The 19,404-nt window shown below is 41.2% G+C and overlaps 1 protein-coding gene across 1 annotated transcript; it reads left to right on the forward strand.

The window, feature by feature from the left end:
- Positions 1-234: 234 nt before the first annotated feature.
- On the forward strand, positions 235-15,347 carry LOC133227081 (olfactory receptor 4B1). Its single transcript, XM_061381500.1, has one exon. The coding sequence runs from the start codon at positions 14,242-14,244 to the stop codon at positions 15,169-15,171; it is 930 nt and encodes a 309-aa protein (XP_061237484.1). The 5' UTR covers positions 235-14,241; the 3' UTR covers positions 15,172-15,347.
- The last annotated feature ends 4,057 nt before the right edge of the window (positions 15,348-19,404 follow it).

Here is a 19,404-nt window from a genome sequence, read left to right on the forward strand (position 1 = left end):
TCCACCACCAATTCCCAGAGCTTGCTCAAACTCATGTTCATTGAGTTGGTGATGTAATCCAACCATCCCATCCTCTGTCATCCCCTTCTCCTCCTGCCTTCAATCTTTTCCAGCATCAGGGTCTTTTTTTTTTTTTAATTTTATTTTTAAACTTTACATAATTGTATTAGTTTTGCCAAATATCAAAATGAATCCATCACATGTATACATGTGTTCCTGATCCTGAACCCTCCTCCCTCCTCCCTCCCCATACCATCCCTCTGGGTCATCCCCGTGCACTAGCCCCAAGCATCCAGTATCGTGCATTGAACCTGGACTGGCATCTCGTTTCATACATGATATTTTACATGTTTCAATGAGTCAGTTCATCACATCAGGTGGCCAAAGTATTGGAATTTCAGCTTCATCATCAGTCCTTCCAATGAATATTCAGGACTGATTTCCTTTAGGATGAACTGGTTGGATCTCCTTGCTGTCCAGTGGACTCTCAAGAGTCTTCTCCAACACCGCAGTTCAAAGGCATCAATTATTCAGTCCTCAGCTTTCTTTATGGTCCAACTCTCACATCCGTACATGACTACTAGAAAAACCATAGCTTTGATTAAATGGACCTTTGTCAGCAAAGTAATGTCTCTGCTTTATAATATGCTGTCTAGGTTGGTCATATCTTTTCTCCCAAGGAGCAAGTGTCTTTTAATTTCATGGCTGCAACCACCATCTGCAGTTATTTTGGAGCCCAGGAAAATGAAGTCTGTCACTGTTTCCATTGTTTCCCCATCTATTTGCCATGAAGGGATGGGACCGGATGCCATCATCTCAGTGTTTTGAATGCTGAGTTTTAAGCTGGCCAGCTTTTTGAATGATGAATTTTTATCACATTAGATTATTATATTATTCTGGGACTTCACTTTTTGTCTCTTCTCATCTGTTTAGAAGTTGCAGAAAGCACATAGAGGCTTCACAAAATGGAAATACCATTTGCAAGATACTCAAATCTTCAGATTCTACTTGACATTAATTGTTACAGGATTTGGGGAGGTACCAGTTCTCAATTAGGTTTAGTAGTGCCTCTGACAATGACCAACTGTGAGATCTGGGTAAGTTATTTGTCTTCACTGAGACCTAATTTCTTTCATCAAAGGATTGACTCTAGAAGGTCAATCCCTCTAGAGAACACCAGGGTCTCCTCCAGTTAATGTTATATCATGAAATTTAGGGTTATCTCCCCAATACAAAGAATCATTATCATTGAATATGATTTCTTTCTTTTACTGTTTTTGTGTCTCTTTGAACCAAAGATGAATAAAGGTGGGGACAATGTGTATTTATTTTTGTATTGGTTTATTAGTTTGGCAAGTGATTTAAGCTTTTTTAAACTTCATCTTTCAAAGGGAAAGCTACTAACTACTTCAGAGAATTATTTCAAGTACCAAACCTAGTCCAGCATATTGAAAGTGCTCATTGAATTATGCCTTTTGATTTTCCAACTCGATTTCCAGTACTTACATTTTGTTATGAAACTTTCCAAATATACACAGAATAGAGATAATAAGTGCTCATATACTTGCTGTTTAGTCACTAGGTCCTGTCTGACTCTTTGTAACCCCATGAACTTGCAGCACCCCAGGCTTCCCTGTTCTTCAGTATCTCTCAGAGTTTTGCTCAGTCTCATGTCCACTGAGTCAGTGATGCTATCTAACCATCTCATTACTCAGATTAAAAAATGATTTTACCATTTTTAGCACAATAATTCTGTGGTAAAGTTATTTTATCACATTTGTTTCATGGGTCTCTCTTTTTCCTTACTTTTTTGTTCCAAATTATTTTAGTGGAAATCTGTAATCACATCACTGCAACTTCAGTATCCAAGTCTCTGAAATTAAGGCATTAAAAAAAGTAAGCATGAGGCCTTAATCACATCTAATAATATTACCAGTAGTTTCCCGGTATCTGGTCTGCTGTAGCCATGTTTTCTTCCCACCTCTCCTTATAGTAATGAGTTGAGTGCCTGCTTTGCCTGCTGTGTGGAATAGGGTCACTCACTATGAGTAACTGAATACCTGCCGTATGGACAGTGTGATTAAAAAAGTGAACTTTCAATTTTATTTAAATTTAATTTTTAGAAGTAAAGTGATATAAAATGTTTGACATCATAAAAATTTGTATAATTGAGTTAAACAAGATTTTAACATTACAAAAATCAGTTCAGTATAGTTCGGTCACTCAGTCATGTCCGACTCTTTGCAACCCCATGGACTGCAGCATGCCAGGCCTCCCTGTCCATCACCAACTCCCAGAGCTTACTCAAACTCATCTCCATTGAGTCGGTGATGCCATCCAACCATCTCATCCTCTGTCATCCCCTTCTCCTCCTGCCTTCAATCTTTCCCAGCATCAGGGTCTCTTCCAGTGAGTCAGTTCCTCACATCAGGTAGCCAAATAGCCAAAGTATTGGAGTTTCAGTTTTAGCATCAGTCCTTCCAATGAATATTTCAGACCGATTTCTTTTAGGATGGACTGGTTGGATCTCCTTGCAGTCCAAGGGACTCTCAAGAGTCTTCTCCAACACCACAGTTCAAAAGCATCAGTTCTTTGGTGCTCAGCTTTCTTCATGGCCCAACTCTCACATCTATACAAGACTACTGGAAAAACCATAGCTTTGACTAGATGAACCTTTATCTGCAAAGTAATGTCTCTGCTTTTTAATATGCTGTCTAGGTTGGTCATAGCTTTTCTTCCAAGGAGTAAGCATCTTTTAATTTCATGGCTTCAGTCACCATCTGCAGTGATTTTGAAGCCCAAGAAAATGAAGTCTGCTACTGTTTCCACTGTTTTCCCATCGATTTGCCATGAAGGGATGGGACCAGATGCCATGATCTCAGTTTTTTGGATGTTGAGTTTTAAGCCAGCTTTTTCACTCTCCTCTTTCACTTTTTTCAAGAGGCTCTTTAGTTCTTCAATTTCTGCCATAAGGTTGGTGTCATCTGTGTATCTGAGGTTATTGATATTTCTCCCAGCAATCTTGATTCCAGCTTATGCTTCATCCAGTCCAGCATTTTGCATGAAGTGCTCTGCATGTAAGTTAAATAAGCAGGGTGACAATATACAGCCTCAACGTACTCCTTTTCCTATTTGGAACCAGTCTGTTGTTCCATGTCCGGTTCTAACTGTTGTTTCTTTCACCAGAGTACAGGTTTCTCAGGAGGCAGGTGAGATGGCCTGGTATTCCCATCTATTTAAGAATTTTCCACAGTTTGTTGTGATCCACACAGTCAAAGGCTTTGGCATAGTCAATAAACCAGAAGTAGAATTTTTTCTGGAACTTTCTTGCTTTTTCTATGATCCAGCAGATGTTGGTAATTTGGTTTCTGGTTCCTCTGACTTTTCTAAATCCAGCTTGAACATCTGGAAGTTCTCAGTTCATGTACTATTGAAGCCTTGCTTAGAGAATTTTGAGTATTACTTTGCTAGCATTGTGTGATGAGTGCAATTATGTGGTAGTTTGAACATCCTTTGTCATTGCCTTTCTTTGGGATTGGAATGAAAACTTAACCTTTTTCAGTCCTGTGCCCACTGCTGAGTTTTCCAAATTTGCTGGCATATTGAGTGCAGCACTTTAAAAGAATCATCTTTGAGGACTTGAAATAGCTCAGCTGGAATTCCATCACCTCCAATAACTTTGTGATGCTGTTGGTGCTTCCTAAGGCCCACTTGACTTTGCACTTCAGGTTGTCTGGATCTAGGTGAGTGACACCACCATGGTTATCTGGGTCATTAAGGTCTTTTTTTGTATAGTTCTGTGTATTCTTGCCACTTTTTCTTAATATCTTCTGCTTCTGTTAGGTCCATACCATTTCTGTCTGTTATTGAGCCTATCTTTGCATGAAATGGTCCCTTGGCATCTCTAATTTTCTTGAAGAGATCTCTATTCTATTCTATTCTATTGGTTTCCTCTATTTCTTTGCACTGACCACTAAAGAAGGCTTTCTTTTCTCTCCTTGCTCTTCTTTGGAACTCTGCATTCAGATGGGTATATCTTTCCTTTTCTCCCTTGTCTTTCACTGCTTTTCTCAGCTATTTGTAAGCCCCCCTCAGACAACCATTTTGCCTTCTTGCATTTCTTTTTCTTTGGGATGGCCTTGATCACTTCCTCCTGTACAATGTCACTAACCCTTGTCCATAGTTCTTCAGGTACTCTCTCTATCAAATTATAAAAATAAATTCTATCCAGTGTGCCAGCCCCAAGCATCCAGTATCGTGCATCAAACCTGGACTGGCGACTCGTTTCATATATGATATTATACATGTTTCAATGCCATTCTCCAAAATCATCACACCCTCTCCCTCTCCCACAGAGTCCAAAAGACTGTTTTATACATCAGTGTCTCTTTTGCTGTCTCATATACAAGATGGTACAGGGAGGGAGGCGGGAGGAGGGTTCAGGATGGGGAACACGTGTATACCTGTGGCGGATTCATGTTGATATATGGCAAAACCAATACCATATTGTAAAGTTAAAAAATAAAATAAAATAAAAATAATAAAAAATATAAAATATATATAAAAAAATAAAAGTAATAAAGTACGTACTCCGGAAAAAAAAATAAATTCTATCTAATTTTTTTGCTTTTATTATGTGGTTACAAAAGTATTTAAAATGACAATGTGGCTTGTATTCTGTTTCTTTTCCACAGTGCTGTACTGAGAATTAGGCTCTGGTGTGTGACCATAATATCTAATTTAGTTGTTGTAACACTCTGAAGTATGTAGAACTAAATAATAGGTTTGCTGCTGCTGCTAAGTCACTTCAGTCGTGTCCGACCCTGTGTGACCCCATAGATGGCAGCCCACCAGGCTCCGCCATCCTTGGGATTCTCCAGGCAAGAACACTGGAATGGGTTTCCATTTCCTTCTCCAATGCATGAAAGTGAAAATAGGTTTGAGGTCTTCTTAATAGGAAAGTTCATATTTTTTAAAGGCCAATGGAAATTTTACATTTAAGTGATATAATGTAGCACAGGCTAAGACAATATTTTATAACAATTCAATCTTCATTCTACCAATGACCAGCTATGATTGTGGATAAACTTAGTTTTCCTTACTGGGTTTTATTTCTTATGCAAATAGTGGGACGAGTTCTACGTACTCCACAGTGTCACTACAATTAAATTAGATATTATGGTCATGTTTGAGGGCTTCTTGGGCTTCCCTTGTAGCCAACTTGGTAAAGAATCCACCTGCAATGCAGAAGACCCCACTTTGATTCCTGGCTTGGGAAGATCTGCTGGAGAAGGGATAGGCTACCCACCCCAGTATTCTTGGGCTTCCCTGGTGGCTCAGCTGGTAAAGAATCTGCCTGCAATGCAAGAGACCTGGGTTTGATCCCTGGGTTGGGAAGATCCCCTGGAGAAGGGAAAGGCTACCCACCCCAGTATTCTTACTTGGAGAATTCCATGGACTGTATAGTCCATGGGGTCTCAAAGACTCAGACACGACTGGGTGACCTTCACTTTTGAGGTCTTCTTTATTCTTCTAGGGTCTCTGGGAGAGAACTGCCATGTTAATTAACTTAAATAAAATGTAATTAACCAAGTGGACACCAGTACTCTGTGATAAGTTAGTGGAGTCCTGATATCTGTGCCCTTGGTAGACCCACCGGCTTATAACTAAACAGTCGTTTTGACTGTGGGACAGGCAGAGTCTTAGAAAAGGGTTCTGATCATGGAGAAGCATATTCAAGCTCCTCCATTATCCTGCCGGAGTCTCAGACTCAGCAGGATCCTTTTACCCATCTTCCCTCCCCACACCGTTACCTGCCACGTGCTGCTGCAACGAGGCGTGGGTTTTTCCACATATGCCAGAAGCTTTCAATCAGTGGATGAACACGGATTGAAGCAAAATCTAAAGAATGAGACTTTCAGTTCAGTTCAGTTCAGTTCAGTCTCTCAGTTGTGTCTGACTCTTTGCAACCCCATGAATCACAGCACGCCAGGCCTCCCTGTCCATCACCAACTCCCGGAGTTCACTCAGACTCATGTCCATTGAGTCAGTGATGCCATCCAGCCATCTCATCCTCCATCATCCCCTTCTCCTCCTGCCCCCAATCCCTCCAGCATCAGAGTCTTTTCCAATGAGTCAACTCTTTGCATGAGGTGGCCAAAGTACTGGAGTTTCAGGATGAGACTTTAGGCTTCTCCAAATGCTGTCTCCACTGCCTGACTAGATGATCAATCCCTGAGAAAATCTATCATCACACTTGTCCTGAAAGAGGTGGCTTTCCAAAAGTCTGGTGTAGATGCATTTTTGACCCCTTTAGGTATCTTATGTTTATTAAAACCATCATCTTTGAGATTACTTGGTGTCTCCTGAAAAATAGTCCCCCTTTATTACTTAGAATTGCTGCCTTGGTCACAAAGCAAGGTCATTTGTTTTGATGCCTAGCGCAAAGCTAAGTTTTTACATTGTTAAGATCTTGGCAGGTTTTCAGTAAACAGGAAGGACAGAGGATAAATATAGAATAGAAATATGTGACTGAGAACATTTGAAAGTTAACTTACTTTCTCACCGAGATCCAGAGTTGCTCGTCATTTCAGTATAAATTTGGTCAAGGGTCCCAGTTTAAGGCTCTTTCAAGTCCAAATGCTATGGCTTGAGAAGGAGAAAGAAAAGCCCCTTGATACCCCTGGATGCCATGCTGTCACCATCCTGAGTAATTAGCTCCCTTGAGCCTTCCAAGCTGCTTTCCCTGTTGAAAATTCTGACTAAAGATACACAAAACTTTTCCTGCTGCATTGGTCAATGTGGAAAGCCTCTTGGGAGATGACTGTTTTTTATGGTCCCTGGATGTGGATCGCCATGGATACCCATCCTTTAATTTAACTGTAATGGATTCCACTGGTTAAATACTTACTATGTGTTCTGCATTATTATAAGCACTTTATAGACATTGCATGGCTTCTTGTTTTGTGTTTAGGGCCTCAGATGAACTGAATGGATGGAATCAGAATTCTTGTTTTGAGGCTTCCATGCACAACCTGTTCAGTATTATTTTAATAAGTAAATGCCTGTAAGCCATAATGTAGTCCAAGTGTTGAGCATTATGAATAACTTAAATCCGCGTGCTTATTCGCTAGCCTATCCCATTGTCTATCCTTGAACTCCAAGGAGTAACTTTACTTTAAAGTCTGTGTCTTTTATTGTTTTGATTTAGGATATTTTAAGATTGAATGCTGTTTCTTGACTTTCATGCCATTTTGATAGTTTTGTAAAAGGCCCCTACTTTTTTTTTTTTTCATTTTTAGGTTAGTTATCTTTTTTATTGATCTTAGAAGTCCTTTTTATATAATTTGGATTTTACCAGACACTGAATCCTTTGGTGCCTTCATCTTGGACTTTCCAGCCTTCAGATCTGTAAAATTTCTGTTATTTGTAACTTACCCTGTCTTACAGGGCAGGAAACTGAAGATATAAGCCTGGATGAGGAGAATAGGAGGCATGTGGGAAAAGCACAAACCCTCAAACAGACCCCCCTCTATTATGGAACAAAATAGTAAACAAAACAGGTGACCAAGCATAGCAAAGCAGAAGCAGAGTCATAGGTCCAGAGAACAAACCCATGGTTGCCAGAGGGGAGAGGTGAGAAGGAGGAGGCAGGTGAGGGAGGTTGAGAACAAGCTTCCACTTCCTTGTTGTCTGATAACATTTGCTTTATGTATTTAGGTGCTCCTCTGTCGGGTGCATATATGTTTATAATTTCATATCTTCTTGGATTGACCTCTTATCATTGTGTATTTTCCTTTTTTGTCTCTTATTACAGTCTTTAAAGCATATTTTGTCGATATAAACATTGCTATACACATTTTCCTTTGATTTCCATTTTCATAGAATATTTTTTTCCATTCCCTCACTTTCAGCCTGTGTGTCTTTAGATCTGAAGGGAATCTCCTATCAGCAGCCTGTATATTCATCTTGCTTTTTCTATTTACTTAGCCATGTTATTATGCCTTTAGATGGAAACATTCAGTCCATTTATATTAAAGTAATTATTGATAGTTATGTACTTATTAACATTTTGTTAATTGTCTTGTGGTTGTTTTTATAGTTATTTTTCATTCCTTTTTCTTTCTTTTGTGCTCTTCTCTTATGATTTGATGACTATAGTGTTACGTTTGAATTATATTCTCTGTTTCAGTGTATGTCTATTGTAGATTTTTGGTTTGTGATTACCATGAGCTTATACATAATGGTATATATATATATACCTAGTTGCTTCAGTCGTGTCTGACTCTTTGCAACTCTATGGACTGTAGCCCACCAGGCTCCTCTGTCCATGGGGATTCTCCAGGCAAGAATACTGGAGTGGGTTGCTGTGCCCTCCTCCAGTGGGTCTTCCCAACCCAGGGATTGAACCCAGGTTTCCTGCATTGCAGGTGGATTCTTTACTGTCTGAGCCACCAGGGAAGCCCAAGAATACTGGAGTGGGTAGCCTATCCCTTCTCTGGGGATCTTTCCTACCCAGGAATTGAACCAGGGTCTCCTGCATTGCAGGCAGATTCTTTACCAGCTGAACTACCAGAGAAGCCCCATATACACACTGCTGCTGCTGCTGCTGCTAAGTCACTTCAGTCGTGTCCGACTCTGTGCGACCCCATAGACGGCAGCCCACCAGGCTCCCCCGTCCCTGGGATTCTCCAGGCAAGAACACTGGAGTGGGTTTCCATTTCCTTCTCCAATGCATGAAAGTGAAAAGTGAAAGTGAAGTCGCTCAGTTGTGTCCGACTCTAGCGACCCCATGGACTGCAGCCCACCAGGCTCCTCTGCCCATGGGATCCTCCAGGCAAGAGTACTGGAGTGGGGTGCCATCGCCTTCTCTGATATACACACTACTTTATATAAAATAGGTAACTGATAAGAACCTTGTTTATAGCACAGGGAACTCTACTCAATATTCCCATAGGCTAGATGAGAAAAGAATTGAGGAAACAAACAACCCTAAAACGAGTGGCTACATGTGTATGTGCAACTCATTTACTTTGCTGTTGAAACTAACACAGCAATGTAAATCAACTATATTCCAATAAAAGTTTTAAAAAAAGAAGTGTCAATCTGTACACTTAAAAAAAAAATAAAAAGAGAGAAAATTTGCCCTGTAGGACTGCTGTGACTATGAGAGATAAGGGTCACAAAATGTCTGGTATAGTGCCTGGTACCTGGTAGGTACTCAATAAATGGCAATTATTATTATTATTTTGATCATGATCATCATCTTTGCTTGCGTTGTATTTAAGTCTAAGTGACCTTGAAGCACAGGTTGTTAGAGTGAGAAGGGACATGAAAGAAATCTAGTCCAATTCTGTCGTTTTATGTCTGTAGAACTGCAACCCATAGAGATGAAGGAACTTGCCTAAAGTGATCCAGTTTGTAGTCCCTTCCCCTGGGCTAGTCCTCTTTTCTCCCTGCAGACTCATACTCCCATGTAGCTCAGAAAGTTGGGGCAAAAACTCTCCTGATGTCGTATTTTTAGTTTTTTTCTCGCAGAGCATAATTAATGGATGTTTGTGAACTTCTTGAAGTTTTCTAAATTAATTGACACACATTTTGAACTTTTTCTTAACTCTGTTTCTTGGAAAAGTTTCACGCTAGAGACAAAAAGCCATGGGGAAATTTGGTCCCTTGATCACAGCATGTGGCTCAATTTGTTTTAAATAGTTCAAGCATCTCCATATTGAAAAACCATCTTTGGTTTTCTAGAGAGCGAGTAGGTTTCCTAAACCAGCAGCAGGACCTAAAGATTACTGGTTAGCTGTTTTTGGTAGCTATTTTCCTGTTTCTAAATGGTTGATCTAAAGACTGGCTAAGGGACCAATTTCCTAAATCTTTCCCTTTGTGATTTATCCTCATCACCATAGGCTGTTCATTTTCTAAAAGATCACAGGGCCTGTGGGGTTTTGTCATATGATAGCAAAATTGACACTGTTATTGGCAATAACCATCACAAAACTAAAATTTCTAGAGACAATCCCAGTATTTCAGAAACAGTGCCTCAGCAACTTGACCAAAAATTAGCTATCTGACTTTGAGAAGTCAGTTAAACTCTCTGGCCCTCAGTTGCTCCATGGGTAAATTGAGAAGGTTAACAGTCTACAGATTTCCTTTCAGCTCTAAAATTTCTTCAGTTGCACCTGGCGCCTTGGCTGAGATGAAGTGGATTAACTCACTAGGGGCCTTCAGTGCAGAGAAAGAAGCCCAGTGGAAGGGTTTTGCTGTGAAGAGAGCCTTCTCTCCTCAGCCCAGGACATCTGTTTGAGTGAAGAGTTCTTGCAACAGAAGGAGAAATACTCCTTGCTCTAATACTGAACATTAACCGTACCAGGTAGGTAATGGCGTGCCTGGAGGTTTTCACAGGTTGACAGAATGCGAGAGGCTCCGAATCCCTGTGTGATCTGGGGTGAGTCACTCTTCTCTCTGGATCTTGGGTTCTCCTTCTATAAAAAGGAGAGGACTGGACAGGATGTTTCCTAAAGGCTTTTATTTTTTTTTTTTGGCTTTCACATCATGGGATTCCATGAAATACCACTTGGAGGTCCAAAGTGGGAAGGAGGCTCTCGTGATGTGATTTGAGCTCATAGCAATAAGTCTTCAGCCTATCACTTTATTATCGTGTCCTTATTAGATTTCTCTCATTGGGACTCTATGCTCATTCTTGTGTGTGTGTTCAGCCGTGTCCGACTCTTTGTGACCCCACAACTGTGGCCAGCCAGGCTCCTCTGTCCATGGGATTATCCCGGCATGAATACTGCAGTGGGTTATAGGTTCCTTCTAGGGATCTTCCTGACACGGGGATCAAACCCAAGCCTCTGGTGTCTCCTGCATTGGCAGGCAGATTCTTTACCCCTGAGCCACCTGGAAAGCCTCGAAGTTAGAGGAGAAAATTCTAACTAGTTAGGGTCTAGACCATCATTTACCTATCTAGGTTTTTACATGCAACCCATGGATTATTTTGTAATACTTAATTCCACAGTAAGGGTTTTATTTGGAGAAGTGACAGAGGGAAGAAGAGGTAATTAGTCATGGACTGTCTTTCTCTTGGGCCAGGGGGAAAGAGAAACCAGAGAGATCTAAATAAATACCAGGAAGTCTGAGCTAATAATAGCTCCTATTAATTGAGAACTTCCTATTTGCCAGGCAACCCTCTTAAGTGCTTTATATATTTTATCTCATGTCTAACTCATGCAACAAATATGTCACATAGGAATTGTTACCCCATTCTAAGAGAATGAGAAAAGCTGTTCCCAAGGACACGTGATATGTGGTGACAGAGCTGAGAATTGGCTGCCAGCTGCAGTACTTGCTCTTATGACCACTTCTCTAGATCGATCTGGGAGGAGAGTGTAAGTCCGCTCAACCAGATGTCCTTACTGTATTTTCTTTCCTTCTGTCCAGCGATCCATGAACCTGGAACTATTCCCTCCACCAAAAGATCACAATGGCATAAATCCTAGCTATCAAAATGGAAATATCAAGTCAAACCTTATAACAAGAAGCTGATCACTTTTAGCTCTAGTTTACTGACAGTTTTATCCTATGCCATGACATTACATGTCAGTCAGGACCCTAGAATGAGTCTGGACAGTCCCTACTGTGTCCTACATCCTGTGGTTGAAAAACACTGAGGAAATGGAAGAGTGATAGGGTCAATGCCCAGGGAAAGAGTGGGAACCACATAACAGTCTGCGGGAGGGACTCTGTAGCTTTTTTTTCCCTGTGGGAGCCAGGAAAGACTTTGGTAGGGATGTTGTTTTTCCTTTTTTGAGGATGTATGTGTGATACACAATCTGACTGATCTTTCAAGAGGGGTGGAAGCAGCAAGAGCAGTTAGGGGCATATGGTAGTAATCCAGCCATGAGATAGTGGTAGCTTGGACTAGGTTAAACAGACATACAAGGCACCTGGGAATGTGTCACTTTGTACAAAACCTGAGTGTTGCTTTTCTCTCTTAAAAGATGGCTTTCTTTACTCCTGGGGGCAAGTAAGATGATTGATGTTGCTTATTTTACAATTTTTTGTCCATTGCCCATGAATCAGAGGCTCCAGGAACTCCCCCTGAGGCGTTAACATTGCCTTTCTATCTGTTCCTCCAACTTTGTTGAATACATGCCCCTTTTGATGACCTTGTTCTGTTTCAGAGCTCACTACACCAGACTCTGATGTCTACTCTGGACTCTAAGGTATATAGACATATTTCTTCACCTAAGGATCAGGTACTCCTGTAAGAATATTGTGGCATCAGAGACTGAACCAATAGCTAAGGCTATGCTTTTCTTTGAGCCACAAGAGGGAGGGTACTATAGTACTTTTATCTTCGCTAGAAAAGCGTCGTTCGTGTATTACGCTCTTTCCTTGTTAGCTCTCCTCCCTCAGGTTCATCCGTTGCCCATGGTGAAGGAGGCTCTTCCTCCCTCTTCTAGACTGACCTGGGTTTCAGCCTTGACTTGACCACTCATAAACTGTTTCTTTGGGTGAGTAACTTAACCTCTCTGAGTCACAGTTTCCTCACCTTTCCATTCACTACCTCAAAGTGGTAGGAAGATTTACACGAGGAGAGGATTGTAACATGTTTACCACAATCCAGCACACAGCAGAAGCTGAATAAAGGGCAATAGTATCTGATGCTTAGCTTGGCGATGAAAATGGTGAACATCCGGTAGCCACGTGCTTTAGTCTCCTTAAGGAACCAAACTATTTCACAGCCTCTTTGGGTTGTTTTTAACACCTTCCTTCTTTCTATTTCCCTGAATCAGTAAGGGAGCCCCATCATTTTTTTAAATTTACTTTTTTATTTGGAGGGAAATTGCTTTACAATGTTGTGTTGGTTTCTGCCATATGACAACACGAATCAGCCATAATTATACATATATCCCCTCCCCTCCTCTCCTCCATCCCATCCTTCTACATCATTGCAGAGCCCCAGGCTTGACTAAGGGAACCCCATCTTGCTTCATCTCTCCTGCTCAGCTGTGTTTTCTCGGTGCTCCCCCCACCTTTTTTTTTACCCTTCAATGTCCCATTTCTTCCCCAGTTTTAGCCAAGTAACTTATTGAGGATTCTCTTAGCATATTTTCACTTTGTATATGTCTTCAAATTCTCATCAAGAGAAAAACTGGGGAGAAAGGAGGTGATTAATCTATTTCACTATGGATGCACAAGAGACAGAAGGAAAAAATAAGAGGAATGAGCTATTTCAAAGTAGTTTCAAAAGCAGAGGAATTTTGACGGTTTTCTCTGCCTCATTAATAAATGTCCCATTTAATTGCATGAAATTGCAAGCTTCCTAAGAGTGAGAGCAATCTTCTTTCATACATCCTGGATCTCTGAGGCACATGGGAGGTCCTTAATAAAATATTTGGTCAAAGAATTGAATTAAAATAAATCCTTACCTCCTGCTGGCAAAAATGTTTCTCAATGGCAGGGAAACTGGAAGACAGAAAATAGCAAACTGGTGAATCTCCATGTGTTATATTTAAACTGTCTTTGATAGTGAGTTATATTCTCAACAGCTCCTAGAGTTTTACCTTGGTCTCCAGTGCCAAAAATTTCAAAAAATGTTGGTAAAAATTCATGAAGCTGTGGGATTGAGTGAAAGCATAGGTCTAAAATAATTCAGAAACTTGTCTAACTTATACAAAGAAAATATTAAAGGGATTCTTCAGAAAGGGAGGATTATCAATGGGATTGGCATTTTTGGGGAACAAAAGGAGAAAACAAGAGAGTAACTGATGAGAGTAACTAATAGCATCTATATATAGATGCTATTAATATATATTAATTAACATATATATTAATGACTAACAATTATCCCATTCTCAAATGTTGGAGATAGTAATTATTTTTTTCAGTGTGGTTTCCTTGAAATAACATGTTAGAATAAAACAATTTGGTTCTTGTTCTGAATCCATTTCTTACTGGAAAGCTTGGTTAATTTTCCACCTCTCTGAGCCTCAGTTTTCTCACTTAGGATATGGAGATTATAATTTTTGTGAGGTATATTGAATCACATCTTGCATAAACTGGGCTACTGGACAAACATTTACTATATTAGTGATCAAATAAATGAACCAGTCAGATATGTGTGAGAGTTCCATCAACAGGCAAGTGCTAAGTAAGCATGAACGACTGGGTGTTATGACTGTTTGTTTTATCACAGGTCTCTTCTCTTAAATCCATCTTCTTCGAGTGGATTCCATGGCGAGTACAAATAATGTGACTGAGTTAATTATCAGCGGTCTTTTCCAGGACCCAGAGGTGCAGAGAGGGTGCTTTGCGGTGTTTCTTCCCATGTACTTGGCCACGGTGGTGGGCAATGGCCTCATTGTTCTGATGGTTAGAGTCAGTAAGAGCCTGCGTTCCCCCATGTACTTCTTCCTTAGTCATCTGTCGCTGGTGGAGATCAGTTACTCCTCTACTGTTGTCCCTAAATTCATCACAGACTTACTTTCCAAGATTAAAACCATCTCCCTGGAGGGTTGTCTGGCTCAGATATTCTTCTTTCACTTCTTGGGGGTCTCTGAGATCCTCTTGCTCGTGGTGATGGCTTATGACCGCTATGTCGCCATCTGCAAACCTCTTCATTATATGAGCATTATGAACCGTCAGCTGTGTCACATACTAGTAGCTGGTTCCTGGTTTGGGGGCTTTCTTCACTCCATAATTCAGATTCTCATCACCATCCAATTGCCCTTCTGCGGTCCCAATGTGATTGATCACTACTTCTGTGACCTCCAGCCATTATTCAAGCTTGCCTGCACTGACACCTCTGTGGAGGGGGTCGTTGTGTTGGCCAACAGTGGCTTAATTGCTCTGTGCTCCTTCCTCCTCTTGGTGTCCTCCTATATTGTCATCCTGGTCAACTTGAGGAACCATTCAGCAGAGGGGAGACGCAAAGCCCTCTCCACCTGTGCCTCTCACGTCACGGTGGTCATCTTGTTCTTTGGACCCGCCATCTTCCTCTACATGCGGCCCTCCTCCACCTTCACTGAGGACAAGCTGGTGGCCGTGTTCTACACGGTGGTCACCCCCATGCTGAACCCCATCATCTACACACTCAGAAATGCAGAGGTGAAAGTTGCCATGAGGAGGTTGTGGGGCAAAAAGAAGAACTCAGGGCTGGAGTGAAAATGGGAAAGTGATTTATAAAAGTGTGTCTCCTTATTATCTTTTCTTGATATGGATTTTGATTTTATTTTATTTTTAACCATTTATCATTATTATTATTTTTTACTTTACAATATTGTATTGGTTTTGCCATACATCAACATGAATCCGCCACAGGTGTACACGTGTTCCCCATCCTGAACCCCCTCCCACCTCCCTTCCCATATCATCCCTCTGGGGCATCCCAGTGCACCAGCCCCAAGCATTCTGTATCCTGCATTGAACCTGGACTGGCGATTCATTTCTTATATGATATTATACATGTTTCAGTGCCATTCTCCCAAATCATCCCACCCTCTCCCTCTCCCACAGAGTCCAAAAGACTGTTCTATACATCTGTGTCTCTTTTGCTCTCTCGCATACAGGATTTTGATTTTAGTGGGACATACACAAATGGCAGAAACAAATGTAAGGACTTAATGTTACTGCGACTGTGATTCTCCCTAAGTAAGCAAGAGCTTCCCTGATGGCGCAGCTGGTAAAGAATCCCCCTGCAATGTGGGAGACATGAGTTCAATCTCTGGGTTGGGAAGATCCCCTGGAGAAGGGAACAGCTACCCACTCCAGTAGTCTGGCCTGGAGAATTCCATGGACTGTATAGTCCATGGGGTTGCAAGTAAGCAAAGATTCCCCACTAATCCAGTGTAATGATCAAAGGGCAGAGGTCAGATTGGCTTCATGATATCCAACAACATCACAAGATTAGAAAATATTAAGACTCAAACTAAGTGCAAATGCAAAGGAGAATAGTTTAACAAGTGTTTTAGGGGATAAATCACTTATTTTATGATCACCTTCCTTCTTTCTCTTCTTGCCTCCCTTCTTTCTTTCCTTCATTTTTTCCCACCCCTTCCTTCTTCATTGTCCCTTCTTGGTTCAACCTCCCTAGTGATGACAACCAACACTTAGTTAAATATGGACACCAAGTAGAAGAATTATCATGGGATATTTGGGGAGGAGAGTAAAAAATCTGACCTACTCTTCTGACATGGATGTCTGCTAAGTTACTCAATCGTGTCCAACTCCTTGTGACCCCATGGATTGTAGCCTGCCAGGCTCTTCTGTCCATGGGATTTTCCAGGCAAGCATATTGGAGTGGGTTGCCATTTCCTCCTCCATGGGACCTTCCCAACCCAGGGACTGAACCCTTGACTCCTGCATCTTCTGCATTGGCAGGTGGATTCTTTACCTGCTGAGCCACCTGGGAAGCCCAACATGGATAAGCGTGTCTTTGAAAATTGCATGCAGGGATTTTTCTGTTCTTCTGGTTGTTTTAGCATCTTGTACCATAGATCATTACCAGACTACCTGACCTGCCTCTTGAATAACCTATATGCAGGTCAGGAAGCAACAGTTAGAACTGGACTTGGAACAACAGACTGGTTCCAAATAGGAAAAGGAGTACGTCAAGGCTGTATATTGTCACCCTGCTTATTGAACTTATATGCAGAGTACATCATGAGAAGCGCTGGGCTGGAAGAAGCACAAGCTGGAATCAAGATTGCTGGGAGAAATATCAATAACCTCAGATATGCAGATGACACCACCCTTATGGCAGAAAGTGAAGAGGAACTAAAAAGCCTCTTGATGAAAGTGAAAGAGGAGAGTAAAAAAGTTGGCTTAAAGCTCAACATTCAGAAAACTAAGATCATGGCATCTGGTCCCATCACTTCATGGGAAATAGATGGGGAAACAGTGGAAACAGTTTCAGACTTTATTTTTTGGGCTTCAAAATCACTGCAGATGGTGACTGCAGCCATGAAATTAAAAGACGCTTACTCCTTGGAAGGAGAGTTATGACCAACCTAGATAGCATATTGAAAAGCAGAGACATTACTTTGCCAACAAAGGTTCATATAGTCAAGGCTATGGTTTTTCCAGTGGTCATGTATGGGTGTGAGAGTTAGACTGTGAAGAAAGCTGAGCACTGAAGAATTGATACTTTTGAACTGTGGTGTTGGAGAAGACTCTTGAGAGTCCCTTGGACTGCAAGGAGATCCAACCAGTCCATCCTAAAGGAGATCAGTCCTGGGTGTTCATTGGAAGGACTGACGCTGAAGCTGAAACTCCAATATTTTGGCCACCTCATGTGAAGAGTTGACTCATTGGAAAAGACCCTGATGCTGGGAGGGATTGGGAGCAGGAGGAGTAGGGGACGACAGAGGATGAGATGGCTGGATGGTGTCACCGACTTGATGGACGTGAGTTTGAGTGAACTCCGGGAGTTGGTGATGGACAGGGAGGCCTGGCGTGCTGCGATTCATGGGGTCACAAAGAGTCGGACACGACTGAGCAACTGAAATGAACTGAACTGAACTGAACCATAGATCATTTGAGCAGAAGTATCAGAAAAGCCCCTGGAGAAATTTCAGTTCCTGTGACATGTTGACACAAAAGATAGCCCTTTAATGTCCTCTCACAATGTTTACCATCAATAAATTGAAAAAAATCAAAATGTCATAAATTCTAGCTATCAATAGGGACAGGTCAACTCAAACATTTAAACAAAGCTTTGTCCACAGTAAATAAATATAGAATGTAGAAATTTCTTATTAGTTCTAACTTGAAGAATAAATGAGAGGCAAGTAATGTCCACGTATGTTTCTACTCCATACTCTGTCCTTTATTCTGATTCTTGTGTTGCAGCTTCTTTGGGGGTAAGCATCCTCTGTTGCTTAATTGCTTTAGGCGCCTAGCACAGTAACTGCACGTGGCAGACACTCAATAAATATTTGTTAGGTGGATGTTGACTGTCACGCGGCTTCCCCATTCATCTTTTATGTGAGTGCACTTCATTTAATGTGTATCTGAAAGCATCTGATCCAGAGCGAAAGTTAGTGCAGCCCCCTTTCCCTTGATGCCTGGCTAGGAATGTAGGGTGCAGGCTGTGAGAGGAGCTTCTCACTCACGTGCAGCTTTAGTGTCCTCACTGGGAGCTACAGAAAACACCATCAGTGAATACCGCATGGGCAGATGGTATCTACTCCAAACGTGTTGCCATGATTCTCAGAGACTACCTCACCTATTGAGGGTTGAGACTTGGTGGGTTTGTTGAGAATTGATTACTCACTTTATTCTTGTCTCACTGGAAAAGCACAAGAAGCAAAGGAGAGCATTGTTTTCATTGTTTGAAGAGACAGAGAGCGTTGTGAAGTTTTACAGATGCCTACTCAATTCACAGAAGCAACAGTCTAATTGTACCATTTAGTGTCATTGATCATATAATTAGTTCTCAATTCTTGATGCTGTCTCAGCATTAAAAAATACTTTAAAGACAATAAATAAAAAAAATTTACTAAAGAAAATTTGCTTGGGGCTGGTGCACTGGGATGACCCAGAGGGATGGTACAGGGAGGGAGGAGGGAGGAGGGTTCAGGATGGGGAACACGTGTATACCTGTGGCGGATTCATGTTGATATATGGCAAAACCAATACAATATTGTAAAGTTAAAAAATAAAAAAATTAAAAAAAGAAAATTTGATAGCATGCTGCAAACCACTTTGCAAGTACTACATTTCCCCCATTTATTATTTGTGTTGTTTTTGGTATAGGTTTGACTACATATAATAGAAAGTAAGGGCAACTTATGAGATAGAACTACAGAAGTATAGAGGGAGAAAATCCAGCTTGATTGTGGCGGTCCAACAATATTATCAGAAATTGAGACTGAGTATTTATTCTGAATGTATTCAGCAGGTAGCTTCAGCCTGTGACCTCAGGGGACTGCTGAGACTCCATATGTGTGCTGTTCAGTAGAACTCATGCTGTGCTGATGATGCCTTCTGTTCGTCCTGTCTAATATGATAGTAATTTCTTGCTTTTAAAAGGTATTTTTATTTACTTATTCGGCTGCACCAGGTCTTCACTGTGGCATGCAGGATCTAGTCCCTAGCTACAGACTGACCCTGGCAGTGACGGATTTTATTTTCTTGGGCTCCAGAGTCACTGTGGATGGTGACTGCAGCCACAAAATTAAAAGATCGTTTTCTCTTTTGGGAGACTTCCCAAAGTCCACACAGAAATTTTGCTTTCATCTTATTCCACTGACGTTAATCACATGGTGACCCTTAATTGCCAGGGAGCCTGGAAACTATAATCTTTTATTCTGTGTGGAACTGCTTTAGCTAAAATTAGCATTCTTTTCTAGTCTCAAAGAGGAAGAAGAGAATGGATACAAGGTTTAGCCCATATTC

Source organism: Bos javanicus, chromosome 15 (genome assembly GCF_032452875.1).
Source record: "Bos javanicus breed banteng chromosome 15, ARS-OSU_banteng_1.0, whole genome shotgun sequence".
Taxonomy (NCBI): domain Eukaryota; kingdom Metazoa; phylum Chordata; class Mammalia; order Artiodactyla; family Bovidae; genus Bos; species Bos javanicus.

Bases quoted from the DNA above. Each gene is read 5' to 3' on its own strand.
- LOC133227081 (XM_061381500.1), top strand. From the start codon at position 14,242: ATGGCGAGTACAAATAATGTGACTGAGTTAATTATCAGCGGTCTTTTC.